Here is a 25,345-nt window from a genome sequence, read left to right on the forward strand (position 1 = left end):
TGACCTCGGACCAGTGTGGGTTTCCCTAAAGGCAAGAGCAGGCCTGCTCTGTCCATCAGGGTGGGGGTGGGGGACATGCATCCAGGGGACTGGACGTCGGGCGGGTGGTACCGTCTGGTGTCATGGCATCCCCAAACTGAAGGAGTGCCGAGACGTGACCCACCACTCATGTTGCCAGGCGAGGAAACGGCCAGGGGCGCCACACGGTGCTTGGCATTCGCCAAAGGACGTGGACAGTGGGGTCAGCTGCACCTGAGCCCCACCGTGTCCGCGAGCAGAGTGCCGGCTGCCGGCCTGCCGCGGCCCTCGATCGTCGCTTCTGTGGGATCCGTGTCCGAGACGAGCTGTCCGGCAGCTGAGGGCTGAAGAGGGTCCCGTAGGTTTGAGTGAGGGCGTCGGCGCGGCTTCTGATCTCTAGGACGGAGCATCGGTTTTTACCACCAGCTGCTCACGGCCAGAAAGGGGTTGGCTTCACTTTGAAGTGGGTGCCAGTGAATTCAGTCGTGAATTCTGGGGACCCCTTAAGCTTACCTCTCTTTTTCCCCTGGGTACGTTCTTCTGTTTGGGTGACTGCTGGGTTTCTGAGGAAGACGACAGTGGGATCGCGTGTAGTTTTTATTGCAAAGAGAATTGCGGGGTTTTTTCCTTTAACTTCTCTTTTTCTCTTTAATTGCAGGACATTTTGGCACAGGTCCTGCAGATTTTATTGAAGTCGAAGTTACTGGTACGTTTTTCTGCATTTTCTCTGTTAAGCCGGGACGGAGCCTCCTCCTGAGATCATGTAGTAACCGTTGTCTCTTACAGGTCCTGGAAGACGAAAATGCCAATGTCGATGAGGTGGAACTAAAGCCGGATACCTTAATAAAATTATATCTCGGTTATAAAAAGTAAGGAAAAGCAAGAAGTAGGTGGTCCTAGACCACAAACCTCCCTTCCCTCCCTCCCATCTGTGCCGTGGCTGCAGCGGGTGGCCGGGGATGGTGGGGATGGCGGGGGTTGGGGGGGGGCAGCCGCGGCACCCAGCTGGGGTTCCGTCTGAGGATCCTGGGTGTTCCTCCACTTGACTCCGCCTCAGGTTTTGGTGGTTTCTGCGTTTGGCAGGCGCTCCTCAAACGGCTCCCCGAGAAACTTCGGACCTCTGTGTCCAAGGGAGAGCCGGGGACGGCGCTGAGTCTCCCGGGACGCAGGTGTCGCGGCCCCGGCGGAGTGCGAGGCCACCCGCCCTGCCCTCGGCCTAGGGAGCCGGGGCTCCTGGCGGATGCGCGACAGAAGGACGCCCCCAGCGCTGTCCGTGGAGACAACAGCATCCGTTTCCTTTGTTTCTCGACAGTAAGAAGTTAAGGGTGAACATCAACGTGCCCATGAAGACCGAGCAGAAGCAGGAACAAGAAACCACGCACAAAAACATCGAGGAGGACCGCAAACTGCTGATTCAGGTGACTCTGGGCCCGCGTCGGGGGCGTCCCTCGCAGAGGAGTGGCCCGCGGAAGCCGGGTTGGCCCGGGGCGTGGGGGGCTGGGGCTGGGGCGGCCACCGGGCTGGGGACGGCTTCTGGGGGCGGGAGGCGGCGAAGCGGATGAGCCGGACGCGGGGGCAGGTCGGGGCCGGGGGCTCACGGCGAGGCGGCCTCTGAGGCCAGAGTGTGTCCTCGGTCCGGACGCGCTCCGTGCTCGGGCGCAGTCGTCGGCTCAGACCCGGACGCGCCGCTGCTTCGCCCGAGCGGACGTGTCGCGTCCGGGGGTCTGAGCGTTCGCGAGCTCGCGGGGCCCTGCGGGGCCGGACGGCTCGGCCGCGGGGGGCCGCCTGTAACGGTGGGATCCGGCTTCCCCCCCGGGCGCCGCAGGCAGCCATCGTGAGGATCATGAAGATGCGGAAGGTGCTGAAGCACCAGCAGCTGCTGGGCGAGGTCCTCACTCAGCTGTCCTCGAGGTTCAAGCCGCGCGTCCCCGTGATTAAGGTACACGCCCCGCCCGGCCGAGGCGCCCTCCGTCGTTTCGGTAGAGAGAAGGGGTGACAAAAACTAGGTTCAGGGAACTCGGCTTATCCACACGTGCCGGGCTTCTACAGAAGGAAATAGGCTTCGTTTTTAAACTTTTTTCTTGACGTCTGCAGAGCCGTGCACCCAGCCTCAGGGTTCGGTTTGCTGATTTTCCCAAAGTAAATCCACTTGTGCACCCAAGACCCAAATCAGGAGGTTAGACGGTGACCAGCGTTCCAGAAGCTTCCCTCTTGCCACCTCCTAGCCAGTGTCCCTGTTCTCTTAGACTCCCCTCTGTCCTGGCCGTAGCCTCCCTCGGAGCTCTGTGTAACCAGCTTCTAGAGAGTTCCTGCTCTGTTGTGTGCACTGAGGTTGTGCTCCGAGGCCCGTCTGGGGGCATCGTTGGGCTGTAGCTTGTCAGGCCGTGTGCACCTTCACTGCCGTGCAGTCCTCTCCCGCTCGGTGGGCCGCAGCTCCCGGCGATCGTGGCTTGCTCGGGCCTGGTGGGCTGTTGAACACAGAAACCCGGCGGCTCGCTCTCCGAGACCACGGGCAGGGGACGGCAGCCAGTGCCGAGGCCCCCCTGGCCCGTGGCGGGGAGCGGGGAGGCCTGGAGGGATGCGGGCCCCTCTTGGCGGGGACGTTGGGGAAATGGGCACTTTCCCGTTCAGGAAAGCAAGGTCTTGGCTGCCCGGGAAGTAAAGCCACGCACTGAAGGGACGCGGGCTGAAACTGCTCGCTGGCTGAGCTCTTGGGGGTGGGGGGAGCATCCCTGCTGAGGGTGGCCGTCCCCGTTCTGATAATAAATGTGTTTTTCTTCCCCTTTCACTACTTCTCCCTTTTTAAAAATAACGCCCAGAAATGCATTGACATTCTGATCGAGAAAGAGTATTTGGAGCGAGTTGACGGTGAAAAGGACACCTACAGTTACTTGGCTTAACCCTTCTAGAAGGGTCTGACTGTGCGACCCGCAGCGAATAGTTTCCTGGTGGAGAGAAGAGCTCGAGTTCCTAGCAGCCAGCCTGCCACCACGTGGACCTCCCTTTTTAAACCTGAGACCGAGACTCCCATCAGCTGGTCTCAGATGCACATCGGAACTGCTCAGGATTGACACATTTCAAGTCTGTAAATAAGGACACCAACGCCATTTAACCTAATTTAAGAACGGGGGGCTCGACCCTCCCCGCGGAGGGCTGCATGCTACTGCGTTTAGATCAATACATGGGCTCCGGGGCTCACCGCTGCCTCCTGGGCGGTGTCGGTGTTGGCGGCACTTGGAGAGCAAGTCTAATGGACCCACGTGTAATCTGCTATGAAAAACCATTTGTATAGTGTGTTTCATTTTTTAATGTGTGAAATAAAGAAAATTAAAGGATTTCTGTACAAGTTGCATTTGGTTTTGTTTTAAGTTTTAGCTAATTTGTACATGTAAATAAAAGCCGTAATGATTGTGCGGATTTATAATCCCGTGTCTTCCAGTAGGAAAGGCTGCATCCTTCCGACTGAAAATGTCTTTTACATCTTGAAACTGTAAGCCCCCTCGTAACCTCCCCACGCACTCACCCTCCTTTCTGGGACCCCTGCGGCAGCGTGTCGCTTCTCTTGGCCACGTGGGAGGATTCCGTGGGTTCGTCCTGACGGCCTCGAAGGGAAGTGTCCCCCCTTTCCCACGGCCAGAGGAGGGGGCTTGGCGCCGGCTCCCTGCCATCCCACCGCCGTCCCCACGGCCACGGGCCCCGTGCACCCTCACTCCCGCCTCTGCTTCCAGCCGGTGTAACAGGCATCCGGTTCGGACGAGCACGTCTGTTCCTCCTGGTAAGACGACGGTCCCCCGCCCCAGCTCAAGGGCAGGGGCGAGACCCCCGCTTCCCAACGGGCCAGCAGCTGGGGTGAGAGGACCCTAAGCTCGAGGCCACACTGTGGTCCCTTTGGCGGTCACTTCTTGGCCAGGGGACAGAAGGAAGGGGAAGTAGCGGCAGAGACTTAACTCCCAGACCCCGCGGCCCGGCCTCCTCCAGGGACAGGAGCACCCGCACCTCCGGCCATGCCCAGGCTTGGTGACACGCGGGGAAGACGCAGAAATGCAACTCCCATGGCCTCTTGGAACATTCGACCCCTGCAGGTTTGTTGAAATCAGATATAAACAAGGGTAACAGCGTTTGTGTCATAGCTTCTGGTGTCTATAGTGTATCTTCTCCAGTTTTACAAAGATCCCCACTGTAAACAGAAAGCAGCCCCCCGCACAGATCCTGGGGTGCCCAGGGCTCCCCGTGCATGCTGGCCTTCCCCCCACCCCACCGTCCCCTGACCCGCCTCTGGGACAAACACGCTGCACCCCCCGCGGAGTCCCTTTCAGCACGTGTGTCATCGTCGAAGGTGGGAGAGACTTCAGGAGACCCGCCGGCGACTGGAAGCGAGCCCGGATCGAGAGCGGCCCCCGGGGTGTGCGGCCGGCGAGCGGGTGAGTCCAGCAGCGCCCCGCATGCCCGGCCCGGCCCCGTCCCCTCACGTCCGGTCGGCGGACCACCGCACGGGTGTGGGGAGAAAAACCAAATCTGTGCCTTGTGCCTTTCTTCCGCAAACCGCCCGAGCCTGGCAAAGTGGGGCGCCGCCCGCCGCCAGCCGGGAGCACCGGGTTCCCGCACACCCCGATTAACCGCAGTTCTCTTGCAAGGAGCAGCTGCCGGGACCGGGACCGTCGTCTTCCGAGGCTGCCTGCGGGGAGGGGCCCCGGCGTCCCCAGGGGTCGTGCCCCGCACGGAGGCTGAGCCGGAGAGCGCGCCACCAGGGTCCGGGCCCCGGAGCAGCCTGTGGCCTGAGGGGATGGCTTCCTCGCACCTGGGGAGACCCACGAGGTAGGACCTCGGTCAGTAGCCTGTGGGGGTGACCGGTTCTCCGGGGCACGGCCGCTGTCACGTGCCCGTGTAGACACAGCGCAGGCCGGTCACCTGTCGCGGCTCTGCTCACCGCGGCTCTGCGGGAAAGCAGCGGGGGTCGCTGCCGTTGGGCCCCGAAGGCGCGGGGAAGGGGAGAGGAGCAGGGGCGCCGCAGTTTCGAGTTCTCCTGCCGACCGAGCGCTCGAAGGTGGCCCGTGTCCTTGCCGAACACCGGTGTCTGATTTTCCTTTGGAAGAAAGGAAGATTTCTGCGCCCCCAGATGAAAACCCGCGCCAGCTGACCGACGTCCGCACCGAATCCCCCTTGGGATGAAGAGTTTCTGTTTCAGAACTTGGCTGCGGGGGGACTTGCTCCCGCCGCCCGGGTCTCATCTGCCGGCTCGTGCGCCTGTCGGCCGGCGGACCAGACGGACTTGGCCTCGCCGGTGGGCATGGACCTGCCTGGACCGCCTCCCTGAGGGCCCATCGGAGCCCCCCCGGGGCTGCTGGACCCCCTTCTCCCACCAGGGCACCCCGCCCACGGGGGCTCGCGGGGGCGCATCTTCAGCTGTTGCCTGTGAAAGCCCAAAGCTCCTAAAATGGTCAGCGGAATCCTGAAATTCTTGGGAAATGCTCACATCGGGAAGCTTTCTTGACGAGCTGCGCGCCCGTTTAAATTACACGATGTGTGAACGCACGCGCAGTTGTGGGGATGGGGGCAGCGGCCACGCGTCAGGGCGGACGTGGAAGCCCGGACTTGGTGTCCCTGAGTGGATCCCGTGAAGGCTGGAGGTTGCTAAACCAAGAAAAAATTGAAAAGTAACCAAGCAGCTTCTGGATGGGTGATTACAGTTTGCGTTTTTGCAAGAAACTGCTCAATACTGATTGGAAAATAATTTTGCCCAGCAGAATGTTCATTCTCGGTGCCCTCAGATCTGCCCGTGGGTTGGTCTGTGGATGTTGACACGGTCACGACGGCCACGGGTCACCTGCCTTTGGTCATGTGGTTGAGGACCCTTCGGAGCACAGAAATTGGCCCGCGGGGCACCCTCTCGTCAGGCTGTGGTCATCCATATCCATCCAGAACGAACAACCTCGGGTGTTCCTGACCTACCGAGCCCGTCCCCACCCCGATGCAGTGCTGGGCTCCGGATTCGTCCTCCCAGTCCTAGATTTGCTCTGCTGGGAAGTGAGCCCCGGGCTCCCCGACTTCCACCCAGTGGACGGTAAGGGGAAGGGAAGGCACCGTATTTTTAAAAGGCTGCTTTTTTTAAAAACAGCGTTTTGGCGCTGTTATTGGGTGTTTGAATACCTTGTATGTCACGCTCTGTGCCCACCCCTGCCCCTGATAAACCAGGGAAGACCGAAAGCAGGCCTTTCGTCACGCGTGATGGGTGCCTGTCCAGCACTCCGGACGTGGTGACACTGGACCCTTCAAATGTGGGCACAGAGAGCTTGCTGTGTGGGCTCCAAGTGACCGCTGTCTGTGAAAATGCTCACAGTCCAGAGGACACCCGTGGGTCTCTGGTGTCCTGAGTGCACAGGACCTTGGATCCTGTGCGGCGGGTCGTCGCTGTGAGAGTAGACAGGCTCCGTTCACGCCGAGCGCCAAGGGTGGGACATCCGAGCACGGGCGAACCCCCCGAGTTGTCCCCCAGGAGTGCGCGGCGGCCGGCTGAGCACCTGCGCCGTCTGGGGGGGCTGGGGGGTCGGGAACACAGCAGCCTGTCGCCGTCTCCTGCGGGACCAAACCCCGCCGAGCACGGGAGAGCAGCGTGTCCAGGATGGGATCCCAGGCCAGGTCTCCTCGTTGCCAAAGCGAAATAGCAAATGAACTTTACTGTAGGCCGGCGCTGCTACGGCTGACGCATCCACGCGACGCAGACCTGAGTCTTGTCCATGTCGGCGCCACTGGAGAGGTAGGTTTTAATACGTGTCACGTTAAATATTACCACATTATGTAAGTCAACAAAAGTGTGACTCCAGAAAAGGCAACTCTACCCCCACAGAATGTTGACCGCCCTCAGAGGCCAGGGAGCGAGCGCCCCGTGGCCTTGACGCTTGAGGGTTTTGGGTTTGGTTTTTTTTTTTTTCCCTGTATCTTTTCTTCAAGAAAGAAGACGCGTTTGCTCACACCCATCGCCTTCCGCTGGTAGGAAAGGAAGCTCGCTGACGCCACTGGGCTCGCGAGTGTCCACGTCCGGACCCGTCGTGGGGCCGCTGCAGCCGGCTGGTCCGGCTGGGATCCCGCACACCGTGAGGCTCCCAGGCTTCGGGCGCTGGGGCCCTCCCGGCCTCGCCACTGAGGGTGTCTGCCACTTCGTGACAGACGGCATCGGGGTTACAATGAGACATATCGTCAACTATACATTTCACACCTCTAGGATGAACCCTACCATCTTACATGAACATCTCTCCTCCGTTTGCTACTGTGGCCTCAGGACACCAACGTGCGGGCGGTATGGAAGGTTCACGGAACGCGGCGACAGCCCAGGAGCTGAAGGTGAGTCGCGCCCTCCGGTACCGCCGCGCTCCTTTTCTCTATCGGCGGACAGATCTGCACCAATCAATGACCCGACAACAGGGGGGGAAGTTCAAGTATTCTTTATTCAAAGTTGAAAAATGTACCACACTGCATTATTGCAAAAATTCACTGGTACAAAACACTTTGCAGCTGGTGAGAAGGCAATAAAAAGTTGATTTTTAAACTCATTACTATAAATTATTCTTACAGTACTTTGCAAATTCAGAATTTCAAACTGCATTTTATTTTTCTAAATCGCCCACAGTACTCGAGGTTCCTGAAGCTAAGGCAGCTGTTCCAGAAAGGAGGAGGGGGAGGAGGAGGTAGCAGACGTCAAGGGATTTCCATTTCTCTTTCGATGCCCACGTACTTCAGGGCGTCAGCCTGGCTGTATCTGAAACGGCAGGAGAGAGGAATGAGCAAGGATCCAGCCCCAGGGACAGGTCGCCGCGTCGAGCCCGCTTTCTGCCGCGCGCGAGCTAGAACGTCCACTCGGCGGCCCCGCGGACCCGCCCGCCTCTAGGCAAGGCCTGTGGCTGGGGCCTGGGTTCCGGCCTTGCTGAGAACCGGACAAGCCCGCTCGCTCAGCCCTTCCCTGGCTCTTTCCCCAGCCCTCCCCGTGGGCCCGAGACCCACCGCTCGGGAGGCAGCTGGGCAGCGCGGCCCACAGCCCGGCACCCGGGAGGACAGAGAGAGGCAAGTCTGCTCTGGCCAGAGCCGGGACTCGGGTGCATGGGCAGAACCCGAGGCTGGCAGGCGGGAGGCCCGGGGAGCGGTGACGTCCCTGCGGGAGGGGGCTTCCTGGGCTCCTGTTGGGGAGGGGGCGGTCTCGGGCTGGCCTGCAGCGGGGTAGCCGGTCACCCTGAGGAGGGGCTACTCGTGTCCTCGTTCTCGACCTTCAAAAGTTACGCTGCTTAAGGGGCAACTATGCAGCCACAGGATGGATGTGGCTACAGCGTTCCCTGCTTGCATTGGAAAATACTTTGTGGTCAGCTCCCACCCCAGGGCTTGACTACACTGCCCGCCTGACGCCCGGGGTAGGCCCACGGCGGGGCGTGTGTCCTCGGCCTCCTGATGGTGAACACGACTTCCCACAGGAAGGACCCCGACGCTGACCAGGTAGGACGTGAGCTAGACCCCTTGCACGAGTGAGCCAAGGCGTCCATGCGAAGGAAACATTCACAGGAGGAAATGAAGAGGGTGCCTGGCTGGCTCCGTTGGAAGAACACGTGACCCTCGGTCTTAGGGTCATCGGTTTGAGCCCCACACTGGGTAAAGGAGATTACGTACACTTCTTTTTTTTAAGTGCTACTCCAGTGAACACATGAATGATAAGAAAGTGAAACAGCCTTATTGTTGGCCTGGAGACAGCGGCAGTGGTCCGCACGGGAGAGCACACCAGCCACGCATTCCCTTCAGCCAAAGCCCAATCCAGGGCAAGGCCCGGACTCTCCTCCGCGCTGGGTCGGCGGAGAGGTGAGGCCCTGCGGAAGGAAAGTCCGCAACTGGCCGGGGCGGGTGCAGGGGGCTCCCGGACAGAAGCCGTCTCCGCAACACCCAAGTGCAAGGGGAAGCAGCCAGGTTTCCAGACGCTCCAGCTGAGGTCACCGATGGGGGGGGGGGGCGCCCTAAACAACAGGTTTCCGGCGCAGACGGAACAGCCTTCCCTGGGAGAAGATGCCAGCTGGGGCTCTCACGGCCCGAGAGGAGAGGGCAGCGCCCGGCTTCGAAGCGTCACGGCGGGCGACCCTGTCGCGAGGGGCTAACGCGGCCGGTGACCCGGAGCCGAAGCCGGTGCCGCGGGACCGTTCTGAGACCCCGCGGCGCTTAAGAACCAGGCCGAGTCGGCTCTGCCCGGGCCCTGGAAACGGAACCACGAGGAAACCGCAGGCGACCAGGAGCGGGAGCGGAGCCCGAGGAGGGGACGCGGCTGCCGCAAGCTCGGGGTCCGCCGGGACGGCGCTGGGGGGGCTTCCTCGGGAGGAGCAGAGCGAGGGGCTTCCCTGAGCTGCCGGGGGGAGCGACGGGGGGGGGGCTCGGCCCACGACGGGGCCGCGCGGCTGAAGCAGCGGCAGGGCTCGGGGGCACCGACTCCACTTCTGAAGGCAGTTCCGTGGGTAAAACGCCGTCGGGCAGCACCGCCGGCCGCGGAGCAACCGTTTGGGACGGAAGAGCCATCGGTGCGACAAACCGCAGGGCCGTGCGGCCTCCAGCGCCCAGCGCCCCGACGGGTCAGCAGCGGCAGCGCCGCCGAGACCCTCCACCGGCAGAAAGATCACAATTCACTTTACTGCAGTGGTTGGGAATCGAACCCACAGCATGGGAGCTAAGCCCGTATGTCAGAAATAACCACTACTTGTGTGGTGGGAACTACGTTACCAAGAAAGTACGGCCTAACTGCCCACCAATGCCCCTGACACGTAACAACCAGAAATAAATCCCTCTAAGAATGGAAGATCCTACAGAGAGTGAAAAGACAGCCTCTGTGAGCTGAGTTCAGGAAGATGAAGCCCTAGGATCACACCAGAAATACGCGGTACTAACCTGTAATCAAAAAACAGCTCTTCGCCAGTCTGGATGGCTCTCTTAGCGAAAATCCCTATCCTGTGATCGCCATTCACCATCATGACTGGAACAAGAAACACACCGGGGTCAGGGAGTCGGAGGAAGACTGGCCCCGGGGAGGGCCTGACCCCGGTGCTAGGCAGCATCGCTGCGGGGCCATCCCAGGCCACCGGCGCGGGTCTCAGAGAGGTTCCCTCGGGCATGCGGCTCCCTTAGCACCTACCTTTTGCATAGCAGTTTGGATTTACTGAGTGATTTGCGAAACGAATTTTGTTACCCTTGCGGGTTGCATCCACCACAAAATCTAAAAAAAGAAAAAAAACAAGCATAAGTGAGCCGTTTCCGTCCCAGGTCTGTGAACACGAAGTTCTTACAATTCTGGAGACGCCCCTGGCTCTCGTTCCTCAGGGCTTGCCTTTACAAAACAAGGAATCAAAATTCCTAACTTCAAGAGTAATCACTTCACATTTAAAATTATTTTTTTCACTCTACTCGCTATGGAACATGTTTGCAGAAAGATCTGCTACGTGTCCCAGGGGAGTTTCTCTGAGGTTGGGGGTCAAGCACCCATGCATTCTCCTCGTGCCCCCCCAGGCCCCAGCAGTAACACCGGCCTGATGCCCTACCCGAGAACCCATCTGAAAACCCGCTTCCCTCTTCTCACAGGCCTTGAGAACACCCAGGGCTGGAAGTCCGGGAGCGGCTGCCCAATCCGGCACTCCAGCCCCTTCCCAGATCAGTGGGAGCGCGGATGACACAGAGGCCGGGGGCCACGCGGGGCCCAGGCCCCGGTCGTCGGGAGCAGAGCAGGAGAGCAGCAGCAGCAAACCCGCAGCAAACCCGCAGCCGTCTGGCGCCGCCCCAGCAGCAGACGGCTCCGAATCATCTGGTCCGGCCTGGTGGGCTCGCAAGCACACAGCCTGTCCCGAAGCCTGTGCCAGGGCGTGAGGGATCCCGGGCGCTCGTCGGCCCTGCTCTGGCCCTGGAGCCTCTGCCTTCACGTCTCCACTCCAACCAGGGGAGGGCTCCGGGGTGGCCTCCAGGTCCCACGTACCGTTGTTCAAGTTGAACAGAAAGCTGCACATGTATTTATCGTACACTTTCCCTCTTCTGTCTGCTTCGTCTTGAGAAATAATCTACAAAGAAAGGCAGAGGGAGAAGACTGTTCTGGATTAGGTGATCGAGACTGGCAGGTGCACACACAAGCTCAGGAGAACCTGGGACCTTCGTCCCTCCGTCCCTCCGTCCCTCCCACTCAGGCTATGTGCTGGTGTTTCACAACCAGGACCTTTTTTAAAGACTTTGACTCCGAAAGGAACCATGCTTGCAGAAAGTCATTAACAACAATCTTTCCACTGAGGAAAAAATACAAACTGCGTGGGTTAGTTCCAGAATGAAGCCAGCCCGATGGTTTTCCCCTAACTCTACGACTAAAAAGGTGTATGACTGATGACACGGTCGTTTCAGATCCTTGGCAGGCCGGCTGCGGATTCAGTAGGGCAGACTCTACAGCACAAAGCCCCGTCCGCCCCCTCGCCCCCCGACAATAAATGCTAAGTGCGACAAGGACGGCCTCAGTCCGTTTACCAAGCAAGAGTAGTAAGTCCGAGCTGAAAAGGCATTTTTTATTAATTCACTTCTGATCAAACCCAAAAGACTTGTCCGGTGACCTCAACCCCAAACAAAGTCGCATCCGACCCCACACGAGCACACGCAACCCGCAGCCACTGAACTGCCCGAAACCGGGCTCCTCGCGCCTCACCTCTCCACAGTACTCCGAGATGAATTCATTCTTCTGTACAGGATCTTTGATGAAAATCCCCCAGCCTGCCACATCCGACGGGGCCAGCAGCAAATGCTAGAGAGGAAAGCACACGCGATCGCGTCGTCAAAGGACAGCAAGGACGGCATGTTGACAGACCGACAGGAGGACCCGCTGTCCGTCCCCGGCCCGTTCGAGCTGGCATCCAGCCGGTCGCCGGCGGCCCGAGAACTGGGAGCATCTGAACCGGGGCCGGCTTCCCAGGTATCGGAAAACCACAGTTTCCTTGAATAACTGAAGCAATCTTTGGTCCCACCGTTCAGCAAATGAAGCCCAGCTGGTAAAAAAAAGTGTGTTATCTTTCATTTCAGGAGTTCTGAAAGAAGGCGACGGTGTGTCAGCGTGAACCGTTCCTGAAAACACGGAGGGGAGTTCACGGTGGAACAAGTACGGGGGGGGGGGGGGTGAGACGGTGAGGGAAAAGGAGACGGTGAGGACTGAGCAGGGGGCCAGGGGCCTGTCCCCAGCATCACTGCGACGTGAGGACGAAATTAACAACTTGGAGTAAGAAAACCACCTGAGCCCGGCCCGGCCCGGACCCCACAGCTGCTGCCGGGACCAGAGATCCGGGTGGAGGCCCCGCACGCCGTCCCGGGTATGTCCTAACGGCTCCGGGACCTAAGATGGGAGTGTCGTCCGTGTCTGTCGTTCCGCCCCACACTCGTGGGCAACACTGGCCCGCGGCCTCAGCCGCAGGGGGCTCGGGGCCACAAGGTCTGGACGTCTCTAACTCCCGGAGTCGGGACTAGTGAGCAGACACAGCGCTTCGAGAAAGGATTGTCTCGTGCGGCAGGCCCCATTCTAAGAGCGGACGTTACCGGGAGAAGAAACCCTCAGTGACCCTCACCTAAGGGCCTGAGCTTCCCCCTAGGACGCGGGCAGGTTCCTCTGCTCAGTCCTCGCCTTCCCGGGGCTGCCGTTACCGTCCCGGCCTGCACCTCGCAGGCGGCAGCTCCGGGCCAGGCTGTGCGGTCAAGGTCACTAAAGAAACGGGAAGTACGTTTGCAAGAACTACCCCAGGAGACACTCCTCTTCCCTGGGATCATATTTGGTAAGAAAGGGTCTCTCCACCCCGACAGGACCACCACCTACTCACACGGAGACCGGAGCACGGGTTCTAGACAAACTAGAGAAACTCCTCTCCTGAACATGACGCCGCCCGGGCCTGTCAGAACTCACTGGTTCACCTCACGCCAGCGGAAGGGGCCCGCAGAACGCGGAACACTGCCCCGGGGCCCAAACCGCCCCAAGTCCCCTGTTTTCCTTCTGGCCGCTGTGGCATCCAGGGCTCCCCTCCGCTTTCCCTAGGTCCCACCAGCGGCGAGTCTGCCGCGGCCCCGGGGGGGGGGGGGGGGGCGGGATTGGGAAGGGGGGGGGCGCACCTTCTTGGAGCCGCGCTGGATGCTGCAGTTCTTGCAGGACACGTTCTTGCTGTCCCAGTGGTCGGCGGCGCCGCACGTGAGGCAGAGGTCGGGGTCGCACTCGCGCACGGCCAGGTAGCACGGGCACTGCTTCGTGTTGCACTGCGCCTTGCAGCGGCAGCCGGGGAAGCGGTTCTGACCTGCAGCGGGAGGCCTGGTCAGGCGGCCGCGAGCCCTCACCCCCGGCCCACCCCGCCCAGGGCCGGCGGGAACCGCGGCGGTCACGGCAGAGGGCGGTCACGGCAGAGGACGGTCACCACCGGGCTCCCGGCTCTCCGGCTGCATGTGTTGGGTGGCACACGGGCTGAAAAGCTCTTTGACTTATTTAGTCTAAACCCTTCTTCCGCAGCCGTTTTGTAAGAGCCGTGGTTCACGACCCTGCTAAGGGTCCCGAGTTCTAGACACTTCCTGGTATCCGAGCTGCCTGTGTCGTTTCTTTAAACGCTTCCAGCCCCCTCTACACGGCATTCTGACCCAGAACTGCTGACAGCTGCCGGCAGCCAGAGGCCCTAGGGAGCCACTTCTAGGTGCCCTCTACGTTCTGTGCCAACTTTACTATGATTCAATTTAAACGACCCAGTCCTGCCTGGCCTGTCCGCAGCCCTGCTGGCCGCGCGCGCAGAGCCCGATACGGCGCCCCGCAAAGCCCCGTAGGATACGCGCACTTCCCAGAGAGCTAAAAGGGAAACAACGAGGCGAGAGCTGCTATGGTCTCGTTCTGGCTTAAACTGCTGACCAAAGGCCTCCGAAATTCTCATGCAGTTCATCAAAACAAAACAGATACTTACACTCTGAACTACACTGACAAAACTTTTCACAAAAATTTTGTGCGATCACACAAGGGCACGAACTGTCGCAAGGCTGCCGCGGGTGGTCGCAGGGCTGGTAGTTGTAAACGTGGTTCGAGGAGCCGTCTGCGGGGAGAGCACAGCAGTCAGGCCACAGCCGCGGGGGGACAGTCTCCCGCCAGGCGTGCAGCCCGTCTTCCGTCCCGGACTTGCCTACGGGGTGACGGCAGAGGCTGCCTCCCCGACCCCATGTGCCTGGCCAGTCCAGAGCACTGTCCCCCGACCCCAGAGGACTTCCTTCTCTGACTCACTCACTCCCGCTGCACCAGAGGACTGACTGGGAGCGAGGCCGCAGCCGTCCTCCGTCGCAGGGGGTTCCGTGGACGCGGTCAGCCGTGTCGGGACTCCCGAACACGGATCAGCTACCGTTCTTAACTGAGTAGACGGTTTTAAGTTAGTTACGAAGTTGAACAGAAGGATGCTAACCCTTTTTCAGCTGGATCTTTCTGCAGTGTGCGGCCCACAACCTGCAAAACACAAACCGTAGGTCGCCTTTGCGAAGCGAGGAGTGCGTCCCAGCGCCGGTGCAGCGGCCGCACGACGCGTCAGCGTGTGCCCTGAACATAAAAGCGCTTTGAACCCAGGTCCAGAGGATGGATGACCCTGGCCCAGCGTGGGGCTTGGGGTACAAACGTCCCACACCATCCAAATCTGCGTGTAAGCTCTGACTCCCCCACTAACCCAGCCTGTGGACCAAAAGCCTTACTGGTAACGGATTCGCACAGACTCGGTCCTGCACGTGCCGCGCCACGTTCCGACAAAGCAAGCGAGAGAAGCGGCTACGGGGAAACTACAGTTACGGGACGAGAAGACACACTGGGTGGCCCCGTGTTGTCTGCGGGTCAGCTGCAAGCCCACGGGAGGACGCGCCGTCGGGGGGAGCCCAGCCCGCGGCCCCGCCTTCCACAGCGAGCTGCGTCCCCCGGGCTCACGCGGCTGCGGATTGGCTGAAACAGTGTCGCTTCTCTCACCTCGGGCGTCTGCGGTCCCCCACTGTGGTCCCCCACTGACCTGCGGGGTCAGACTTCAACCAAGAGACTCCGCTGCGGCTGCAACAGCCTAACTGCCTGAGCTCCTCCGGTTCTAAAGGAAGGCGACAGTCCCGCCTTCCATGAAGCAAGGGCCGCTGAGCATGTGCACAGTCGGAGCAGAGCCCTCTACCCCTCACCCCCTCACCGATGCGGCCCGTCCCCCGGACACCCTGTGCCCCTCGCCGCACGCGCGCCCGTGAATGGCGAGCCCCACTGGGCCGAGAGCAGCCCTGTGCGGGGACAGAAGTCCACCCGGCTCGGGGACAGAAGTCTGACTCCCAGACCAGCCAGCCCGGCGCTCCCATGAACCATTCACGCTCAGTGACCCTCCAGCGCACAGCTCCCGGCTTGGTTTCCTCGACTAAACTGCAGGGCGGTGACCACACTCCCGGGACCCTGCGCACACCCCGACCCCGCAGGCCGCTGTGCTCTCGGGAGCGGGAGCCGAGCGCAGCCCGCCGCGGCCGCACACGCGCTCACCGGTGTTTCCTCTTCTTCTTCCTCGGCGGGGTGTCCACGTCCTCGGCCGGCGCCGGAGCGATGATGCTCGACTCTTTGACGCGAAACTCATACACCTGACAGGAGGCAGAGTCACGGGGCCCTAAGCGCCGTGTGCGCAGGCGAAGTGGCCTGAGACACGCCCGTTCTGGAAACCTCTCCGGCCTGGCCGTGCGCTGCCAGGAGCCGGGGGCCGGCGGCGAGCAGAGCAGACGCTGGCCGACCCTCACGCGGGGACAGCAGCGGCCACCACGCTCTGGGCAAGAGCCACGAGGCCAGCCTAACGTCCTCCTGGCTTTGCAGATCCACTCCCTGAAACACCTCAAGTCGGAAGGATCGTTTCCCTCCAGCTCCCACCCCGTGAAAAACCAGGTCAATCTACTTCTTTTTCGGGACATGAACAGGAGCTCGAGCATAACCACGAACAGTCTTCCGTTTGGACGGTGACGACTACTTTCCCCCCGTCTCAAGTTCCTGAACAGTATTTTATCAGCTGTGCTTACCTGTCGACAAGTTTTGGTCCCAATGAGCCTGGCGATGGCACAGAAATTGTCATAATACGTGCCGATGAGGACCCTGAACATTGAGGCCTCCGCACCGCTCCACTCCACGTTCTCGGGAGGCTCAATGTTTGGCTTCATCTTTATGGGTGTTTGACACCGAGAATTCGCTTCTAGAAAACCAAAGTTAAGCACTGGTCAAGAGAAATAACAACTGGAGAACAGTATTAAAAAGTAAAACTACACGGCCTGGGTGGGTGAGTCAGTTGAACGTCTGCCTTCAGCTCAGGTCATGATCCCTGGGTCCTGAGATCGAGGCCCGTGTCAGACTCCCTGCTCAGTGGGGAGCCTGCTTCTCCCTCTGCCTCTCCTCTCCCCTCCACTTGTGCACACGCTCACTCTCTCTCTCTAATAAATGAATAAAATCTTTTTTTAAAAAAAAAGTAAAACTCAGGTTGTGCTTAAGAAAAAAAGCAGGAAGCGAACCATCTTAAAAATAAACAGTCAAGCCTCCCACAGAACCCAGGGTTGGTTCCCTTGAACACAGCCTCCGAGGTGCAAGCCGAGTGGCGACGGGCTGGCTCCGAGAAGCAGTGACTCCTAATCTCGGGCACGGACCCCAGGCTGGGTGTAAAGCTTACTTTTAAAACAAGTTTTTTTTAAATAAAATGAAGAAAATGAGAAGGATAGAGAAAGAACAGTGACGCCCAACCTGACAACACAGGGGACCGTCTACCCTCCAGCAAGCGGGCGGGCAGGCCGCCCTCCAAGGCCGGGGCGGGGTGCAGGCAGAAGGCAGCAGAAATTCCACTCCACACCGAGGGAGTTCTCTGCTCTCGGATTTGTCCTCAGCCCGAGAACGGATCCGCTGAGCACAGGGCACGACCCATCCCACTCCCTTCATCCGGGTCTCACCCGAGGAGCTGGAAGTCTCGTCCTTTTTCTCCTCCTCCTCCTTATCGTTGTTCTCCCCGCCCGTCTCGGTCCCTGCTTCCCTGTCACTGTCCGTGTCCTTGGACTCCAGCACGCTGATGGTGGGGGTGCTGGGCCGGCTGCTGTTGGGGAGTCTGCCTCTCCTGCGGCCACCAGGCCGCTTCGGCGGGGTCTTGATCCGCTCCGCGGTGAGGGCGGCAGCAAACTCCTTTGCTCCCTCCTACAAAGGGAAAAGTGTACATATCACGGTCAAGTTCTACAGCTTGTTTTGCTGGATGAGAAAAAAAAGGATTGCATAAAGCAAATTAAGTCAATAAATGTATCACAGCATCCATTTGTACAAATCATCATTTCCCGATCTAGATGCTCTCGGTTTTCTAACTGCTTTTGACAGTTTGAAATATTCAGGAAGGTACATCAGGTTCTCTTTGTGCTACAGGGGTGTGAAATCGACAAGATAATTCTATGTGAGCATTTGAACTATATACAGTGATTATAATAAGTTAAAATATAATATAAAAAAAGTCTCTTTAAACATGAACGGTTATGAGAAGAATCATACCTAATGGGCATCCAGAGTCAGACTTTCTATTTCAGGCTTCACGAGACCTCTCTCCAATAGTAAGTCAAGTACCCAAGAAGCACACACAACGCAGAAGTGCGCCGGGCGTGGCTGCTTCCAGCCTTACTATTAATTACTATTAAAATCTCCCATTTTTTTTCCCTGTGAGGGAAGCAGAGCCTGCAGGGGCCGTGAGAGGAGCCTGAGCAGCGAGGCTGTGAGCGTTACAGTCTGCACTGGCAAGTCAGTAACCCAGACTTGGGATGAAACAACAGTAGATCATGGAGGGGAGAGAGACCACAGACACCTCCCGGATGGGCCAAATAAAATGCCGCCTGTAGAGAGTATTATAAAATAATGCTCCAGAATCCCATTTCTAGTGGCAGGAGAAGGGAGAAGTTTGAGGGCAGCCAACAGTTTTACACTTCATTCTACAAAAACCAAATTGCTTAAAAATAGGATACCTTCTGCACGTGCCATTCAATGAATCTTCTGTCCAAAATCCAACAGGGAATATATACCCATTAGTTCCTAGGTAGGAGTGGCTTGGTTCAAAGGGAAATGGTAAAAATAAGATAGTACCCGTCAAAAGCAACTTTTCTACCTCACATTCTCCTAAACCCTTACCTTTTCTCCATCATTAAAAAACAAAACAAACAAACAAACAAAAAACCACCTGTGGGACCGACTACCATGTAAAACTCGAGAAGGCCTACGCTGAGGAAGGCTCACCAAGCTTCTGGGGCTTGAGGGGCTGTCTGTGCTGCTCACGCTCATAAGTGTGGTGGCAGGTCTAACAGTCCGTGATCCTAAAGGCCTTGGAAGGTTGCTGAAGCAATTACCACAGACAAAGGATAATACAAGACTCAGGAAGGACTAGAATGTGCAGCGCGTAGCAGCGAGGCAGGAACCCGCGCGGGTGAGAATGTCCGCCGTGCTAGCACACGGCCAAGGACGGGGGCCACCGTGCCGACGCTGCCTTCATAGACCTCGCCACCGTCCCCCAGCAAGACTCCTCCAGTGCCCTCCGGCCGGGCGGCTCTCCGGCTTACCAAGTGCTGGTAACACTGCGGTCCACAGGGTTTGTTGTCTAGAGCCGTCTCCGTGTTCTTCCGCTTGTAAGTATTGGGTGTTGCATGAAAAGCTGCAAAATAAACATAGAATATCCAGATATTACTATATTTACTTTTTCATTTCTACTGTTTCAGTGGAAAAAATCACTTTTCCACACTACAAACTTGCCAGTGTATCATCTCCGTGTCAGAACTTTCCTTCCAGCTCTTACTGAATCATCTCCATGCGTTCTCCTCAGCTCTCCCCTGGAACACTGCCACGCCTCCCCACCAACCCCTAACCAGGGAGGAGACAGTAAATTCTGGAATAATCAGTGATTCCCTATTTCTCTCCTTAAAACTACAATTGATACACAGACCTCTAAACTCCGATTATGAACATTTACTGAGTCTTTAATATCTCCATAGAAACAACTGATATGTCCCCTCTACAAGGAAATCAGATTTCCTATTTTTACCAAAAGAATTCTAGCATCTACAATTTCTTGATTTCCAAAAGAAGGTCAATAATCGGCTTGTCAAAATGGAGAAAAACAGGACAGCACTTGTTAAAAAACTAAAACTACAGAGAGGCCAGGGCGCCTGGGTGGCTCAGTCAGTTAAGCAGCCGACTCTTGGTCTGGGCTCAGGTCATGACCTCAGGGTCCTGGAATCTCGCCCCTCATCGGGCTCTGTGCTCAGCGGGGAGTCTGCTTCCCGCCCCCCCCCCGCCCTCTGCCGCTCTGCTTGTGCACGCACTCTCTCTAAAATAAATAAACCTTTACAAATAAAGAGGACAAGGGCGCCCGGCTGCTCAGTTGGAACAGCACGAGGCGCTTGAACTCGGGGTCATGAGTTCGAGCCCCATGTTGGGTGTAGCGATTAAACAAATAAACTTCTAAATAAATAAAGAGGACAGCCTCAGACTACTGAAATTCAGTTTCTTCAGATCAGACACAATTCAGGAATCTAACGAGAGCCTGTAGTCAGCACCCTTCTACAGGAAACACATGGTCACATAAAAGAGGTTCTAGAAAGAAGTGTTTGAAACTTAAAATCCCCAAATAATGTGATAACAAAAGGATTCAGATTCTATTACAAGGCCGAACTAAATAAACATGAACACACAGTGGTGAGAACTTGTAAAACCCTCGAGAAAGCCTACTTTCAGCCACCAAGGCAAATGTTAGAAATGCCCTGTTCAGAATTACACAAGATGAAAAGTATCTTAATTTGGATACAGCAAATAAGTGACACATTCATGAGACAAACCATTTAAAAAACATCTGTAGGGGCGGCTCAGTCGATTAAGTACAGACTCCTGATTTCAGCTCAGGTCCTGATCTCACGGGTCACGGGATCCAGCCCCAGGTCGGGTTCCACGCTCAGTGGAGTCTGTCAGATTCTCTGCCTCTGCCCCTCCCCCAACTCAAGCATATGCTCTCTCTCCCCCCAAATAAATAAATCCTAAAAAAATAAAAAAACAAACTCTGTAAAAAGCCATGCTCTATCCATAGAACTTAAATGGGAAAGACAGACTGATAAGGGAAATAAGGGAAAAAAGACAAAGTTATGTTTTTGAAGGAGAAATTCAAGGCTCAAATTCTGTTTCAAGTGTGTGTTAGAGTTCCCTATGAAATGAGAGACTGATACCACAACGAATTTAACATTGGGTTATGTTTTTGAACAGGTGAGGACCCCTACCATACAAAGTCTGAGCCTATAAAAGGTTAAGGTTACATCAGCAGCTAAGAATTAACTTCGATCCAAAAAACAAGATCGTCCTTAGCCAGTTAGCAGCACATGCGGAGTGATCTATTTTTGGTAAAATTTGTTTTTAGTGTGGATATCTCCCCTATTCATAAATTGATGTTCTTGATTTCACCTGATCCAGTGAAAAATACAAAGGCACATAGGTATCTGTACTCATGCGCGCTCCGAGGAGGAGGGCAGCCCCTGCCAGTCCTGGGAGACACCGTAGGGGCATCAGAGCAAAGTCACAGAACACTCACCAGCCAAGTTCTGGCTATGAAGGAAAAATGAACCTGCTAATAATCAGAGGTACTTTATTATCAAAGGTAAAAAAAACTGTTAATTTCACATAGCATTTAGCTCAAGAAAAAGAACTATTCTCCTTACTAGACTTCCCTCAGAATATCAAACTTCAATTGTTTAAGAAAACTAGGTATATTAAGAATTCCCTCTTCTAGAAATGTCTTGACTGTTTGAGATTTCCAGAATACTTAATATTTTCACATAGGCATCTTGAAATACCTTTATTTCCAGTAAGTTATTAAAATATTTTTAAGCTAAATATAATATGGGGGGTAGAATATGTAAAATTCCCTGATCAAAAAAATTATTAGGAAATTTAAGCAAGGTGCTTTCTTAAAAACTGTACAAAAAGGAAAGAATATGGGATGTTGAGGGGTTTTGGTTTTTTTTGTTGTTGTTGTTTAATTTCAAAAACAACCTATAAAATCTTGGTAAAAAATCTAAAGGTTTTCAAGCAAAGGTAAAAAGACTGTTACAGGACGCCTGGGTGGCTCAGTGGGTTGAGCCTCTGCTTCGGCTCAGGTCATGATCTCAGGGTCCTGGGATGGAGCCTGGCATCGGGCTCTCTGCTCAGCGGGGAGCCTGCTTCCTCCTCCCTCTCTCTCTCTCTCTCTCTCTCTCTCTCTGCCAGCCTCTTCACCTACTTGTGATCCCTGTCAAGTAAATAAAAATAAAATCTTTAAAAAAAATAAATTTTAAAAAAGGACGACATACAGGGACTGTTACGTATATATACGCACACTGTTACGATACACAGTTCCAGCTATTCCCTATCCCTGTGAGTAAACTGGCAATTCTAAAAAAATGGCTTAAAAATACAAAGTAGGGGTGCCTGGCTCAGTTGGTTGAGTATCCAACTCCTGGTTTTAGCTCAGGTCATGAGCTCAGGGTTGTGGGATGCAGCCCCACAGGGGGCTCCCTGCTGAGCAGGAAGTCTGCTTGAAGAGTCTCTTTCCTGCCCCTTTCCCCTCATGCATGCTCCCCCACCAAATAAAACTTTAAAATTACTTCTTACTCAGTATACTTCTTACTCAGTATAAGTATACTTATGGTTGGAATCACATAATTCTTGTGTATATCGCAGATCTCAGATTTTTAACACTAAGTACCTTACAAAATAATAGCATCAATGTTCAGAGCACAGGACAGTAGTGAGAGCAGCAGTGACAGCAGCTCGCAGTAAAGGCTCCTGTGTTCAAAGCACCCGGTGAAAGGTTTCAGGCATTACTTCATTTAATCCCCACAAAATCCCCCAGGTGTGCAGATTCCCATCCCCATTTTACAGATGAGAAAAACCAAGATTTAGGGAGGGTAAGTCACTCTAATTACATGGCAGATATGAACTCTGTATGTCTGAATTTTAATCATTACTCATCTGAAATAAATTTTTAAAAAGTCAACCATCAACTACAAACTTCGGAATACTGTTTCTGAAAGTCTAACCATTAAAATGTTAAAACCTCTACAATAAGCATTAATACACGTTCCAAAAAGAACAGACTTTTTACGTAATATCAGAAATGACAGACAGAATTGGATTTTATGCTTAAAATGGATTCCTCTGTAGGCCATACAGATAATAGAAAATGTAGCAAACCATTTATTCCAAGATTCTACTTTTGATCCTATTTAAGCACATAAAACTTCCCAGACTTAATTTCCCAGTCTGCCTCCCTTCCCTCCCTATCAGAAATGCGTTACATTTCTGTCAATGTGTTACATTACAGTCAGTTCAGGAGCTGACCCCGGTTCCTCTAACAAGTGTCAAAAACCAACCAGGCAGCCCATTTTAGGCTGAAGCTTTTATAAAGAAATTACATGATTCCAAGTTTGCAGAACAACCCATTTCCAATTTACAAAATGGATCATGATCTCAAAGTTATTTGGAATACAAAGTGGGATTTGTTCCCAAACCAAAGCCACTTATCCTTCAAGGTTCATTAGAACACACAAGTCCTCTAATAGAAAAGACCCACGGTCAGATACTGAGCTCTGGATAAGATAACTGCCAAACCCTTACCATCAAAACATCTTCTTTATAGATAAAAATGGTAGTCACCTCTAACATCTAAATAACCTATTATCAGTAAGGCTACCACACAGAAATAATAAAAAAATATAAAACATCCAAAAAAGGCCTTTCACCCAGAAGTTTAAAAAATTCTCCCTTAAACAAGGAGCTAAAAAGGGAACATAGAATATTCTTTAAAATTCCTTATAAATTATAGTATTGCCAAACATAAGAGAGGTTGAAACAGTACTCTGGAGACAATTCAATCCATGTTAACCACATACATCAAAAAACGAGGAAAGAATGAAAACAATGCAAAAATCACATTCGTAAAGAGAAAAATAGTAAACCTAATACAGTAGCTGATTCTCTGAGGGGGAAATAAACAAAACGGATTTTCAAAATAAAGTAAAAGAAGCCACTTCATGAGCTCATCAAGAAAAATGAGAGAATGAAACATTTAAGAACAAAAGAATCATTAGAACACTTAGATCAACTTTATACAAATAAATTTCAAAACCTGGGTGAAGCGGATAATTTTCCAAAAGTAATCCAGAAGAAGAAGAAAAAAAAAGTATCTACTAGTATCAATGTTACTTAACACTCTACTGGAGATACAAACCAATGCAATTAGACAAGAAAATAAAGTCATCAAGACTGGAAAGACAGAAAGTATCAGTAACTGCAGATAGTTTACTTACATAACTAGAAAGCTCAAATAAGAATCCACTGAGAAACTCTTATAAACAGGACAATTGAGTAAAGTATCAAGGTATAAAATATGTAAGACTGAAAGAGAAAAAGCCAGGCAACAAACCCATTAATACCTAGAAATCCTCTTAAGAAAGAACATACAAGAGCTACAGGAAGAAAATTTGAGTTTATTAAAGGACACAAAAGGTAACTTGATCATATAGTTACACTTAATCCTCACTTTAAAATGTCGGTTTTCACTTAGGCAATTAATAAATCTAATGGGATTCCAATAAACATACTACTAGACCTTTTTTTTTTAAATTAAACAACCTTAAGATTATAAAATTTACATTAAAAATAAGCAAGAATAGCCAGGAGATCTCTGAATAAAGCCTCTTGGACAGAATGACTCAAGGAACAAATGCAAAGAAAAGAGACCCAAGCACACATGGTAATGGGGAACGAAGGCAGTGGGCAGGACAGCAAACGGGGAACTTTCCAGTAAAAGGTATGGAAACAGGTCAGTAGCCTTGGAGGTGGGGAGGAGGGGTGCGTCAAAAATTCTATCAGAATAAATTCCAGCGACCCAATGTTAGACACAAAACAACAAAGCCTATCTAAACACTGGGCATTGGGTTAACTTGCACTTGTGGGAAACGATGTTCAGGTACAGCCAAGGTGACTCACTGTAGCACCGTTAGCGTGTGAGGCACAGAACAATCCAAATGCTGACCCTTAGGAATCAGTTCAGTAAGTTCTCCCCCTCCTACAGCGGAAGACCACGCAGTTCTCCAGACAGGAATAATACTGACCAATATGTACTTAGTCGAAATGGGGAAAAGCCTGAAAAGTATGGCACCTTTTGAACAGGATACTCAGAAAAAGAAGAATATCTGCATTTTGCCAGAAAAAACTGGCGCTGAGCGGCGTAAGAAGTAAGGTGCAAACTCTACGGGCGAGGGCAGAAGTGACAGGGAGAATTCACTAGGTACCTTTCAATACATTCTGAAATGTAATGTCATGTGAATGATGACCTGCTGTAAGCAATGATGACTAAAAACAAGCCAGGTACTCTTTTGAGTATTTGACTCTACGTAAATTACACGGAGTAATAAACTGAATCCTTACAACCGACAGCTTCTGAAGTACTACTATGTTATTCTCCTCTCACACAGACAAAAACAAAATGAAAGCACAAAATGCTATCTTTAATATATGTTTAATGTAGTTACTGACTCATTTTACTTGGGAAAAACCTACGGTGTGTGGTTTTTGTCAAAGTTAATGGAAAGCAATGAATCCCTGTGGGATCTATCCAGGCTCAATCGTACAGAGATTGGCTCTAGTGTCCGGGAAAGGAAAAGGGACCACAGCAGCCGCTGGACCCCTGCTCCCCAAGGGCTGCAAGCGAGCCACCTGCCGCTCCACAGAAGCAGACTTCAGGAAAGGCAATAATTGTCTATCTTCTTCTCCCCAGCTTGAATAAAGAGGTAATTATCAGGTTCAAGGTTCATAGAAATTACTCAAATCTGAAGATCACAATAAAATAATTCATGTTAAAAGTAGTATCTTACTTCCTTGGATTCATCTGTACAACAAGAAAGACACAAGAAACGCTGCATCTACAAACAAATTAAAGGGACCATTTTACAGACTTGCAAGTAGAGTCCACCCAATTTTTTTTTTTTTGCTATCATGTATATGAAGGCAATTTATAATATTTTTAATAAAAATTGGACATAGTTTATAGAACAACTGTGTGTAAAGGCGAATTAAATGCAATTCACGGCAACTGTTTCAAGGGCTGTATGAAGACAACACTGCCAAGCCCAAGAAAGATATTTGATCTTTGTCTGATGGCTGGAAAAACACATGGCTGGCGCACCAGAGATTGTTACGGCTACAAAATCTCCGAGACTAGGTGGTGAACAACAGCAAGGACATGGGAAATATAATAATTCTGAAAATCTACTT

The 25,345-nt window shown here is 53.9% G+C and overlaps 2 protein-coding genes across 13 annotated transcripts in view; one reads left to right on the top strand and one right to left on the bottom strand.

Moving 5' to 3' along the window:
- Positions 1 to 3,455, top strand: part of CUL1 (cullin 1) — a 105,567-nt gene extending 102,112 nt beyond the window's left edge. Inside the window, 5 exon segments of the mRNA XM_080818017.1 lie at positions 677 to 724; positions 805 to 887; positions 1,331 to 1,436; positions 1,844 to 1,957; positions 2,838 to 3,455. Coding sequence (XP_080674143.1) covers positions 677 to 724; positions 805 to 887; positions 1,331 to 1,436; positions 1,844 to 1,957; positions 2,838 to 2,918 — 432 coding nt within the window. The 3' untranslated portion in view covers positions 2,919 to 3,455.
- Positions 3,456 to 7,440: 3,985 nt separating this feature from the next.
- EZH2 (enhancer of zeste 2 polycomb repressive complex 2 subunit) overlaps positions 7,441 to 25,345 on the bottom strand; it is an 87,072-nt gene continuing 69,167 nt past the window's right edge. For all 12 annotated transcript variants that reach the window (XM_080818450.1, XM_080818459.1, XM_080818454.1 and 9 more), the window contains 12 exons: positions 18,610 to 18,701; positions 16,978 to 17,215; positions 16,066 to 16,235; positions 15,545 to 15,639; positions 14,460 to 14,500; positions 13,974 to 14,099; positions 13,147 to 13,325; positions 11,705 to 11,800; positions 10,997 to 11,078; positions 10,166 to 10,246; positions 9,922 to 10,006; positions 7,441 to 7,771 (listed from right to left, as the gene is read on the bottom strand). In XM_080818450.1, the coding sequence (XP_080674576.1) occupies positions 7,711 to 7,771; positions 9,922 to 10,006; positions 10,166 to 10,246; positions 10,997 to 11,078; positions 11,705 to 11,800; positions 13,147 to 13,325; positions 13,974 to 14,099; positions 14,460 to 14,500; positions 15,545 to 15,639; positions 16,066 to 16,235; positions 16,978 to 17,215; positions 18,610 to 18,701 (1,346 nt within the window). In that variant the 3' untranslated portion in view covers positions 7,441 to 7,710. The remainder of the gene's footprint in view (positions 7,772 to 9,921; positions 10,007 to 10,165; positions 10,247 to 10,996; positions 11,079 to 11,704; positions 11,801 to 13,146; positions 13,326 to 13,973; positions 14,100 to 14,459; positions 14,501 to 15,544; positions 15,640 to 16,065; positions 16,236 to 16,977; positions 17,216 to 18,609; positions 18,702 to 25,345) is intronic.

The sequence above is a fragment of the Martes martes genome, assembly GCF_963455335.1.
Source record: "Martes martes genome assembly, chromosome: 11".
Classification (NCBI taxonomy): Eukaryota; Metazoa; Chordata; class Mammalia; order Carnivora; family Mustelidae; genus Martes; species Martes martes.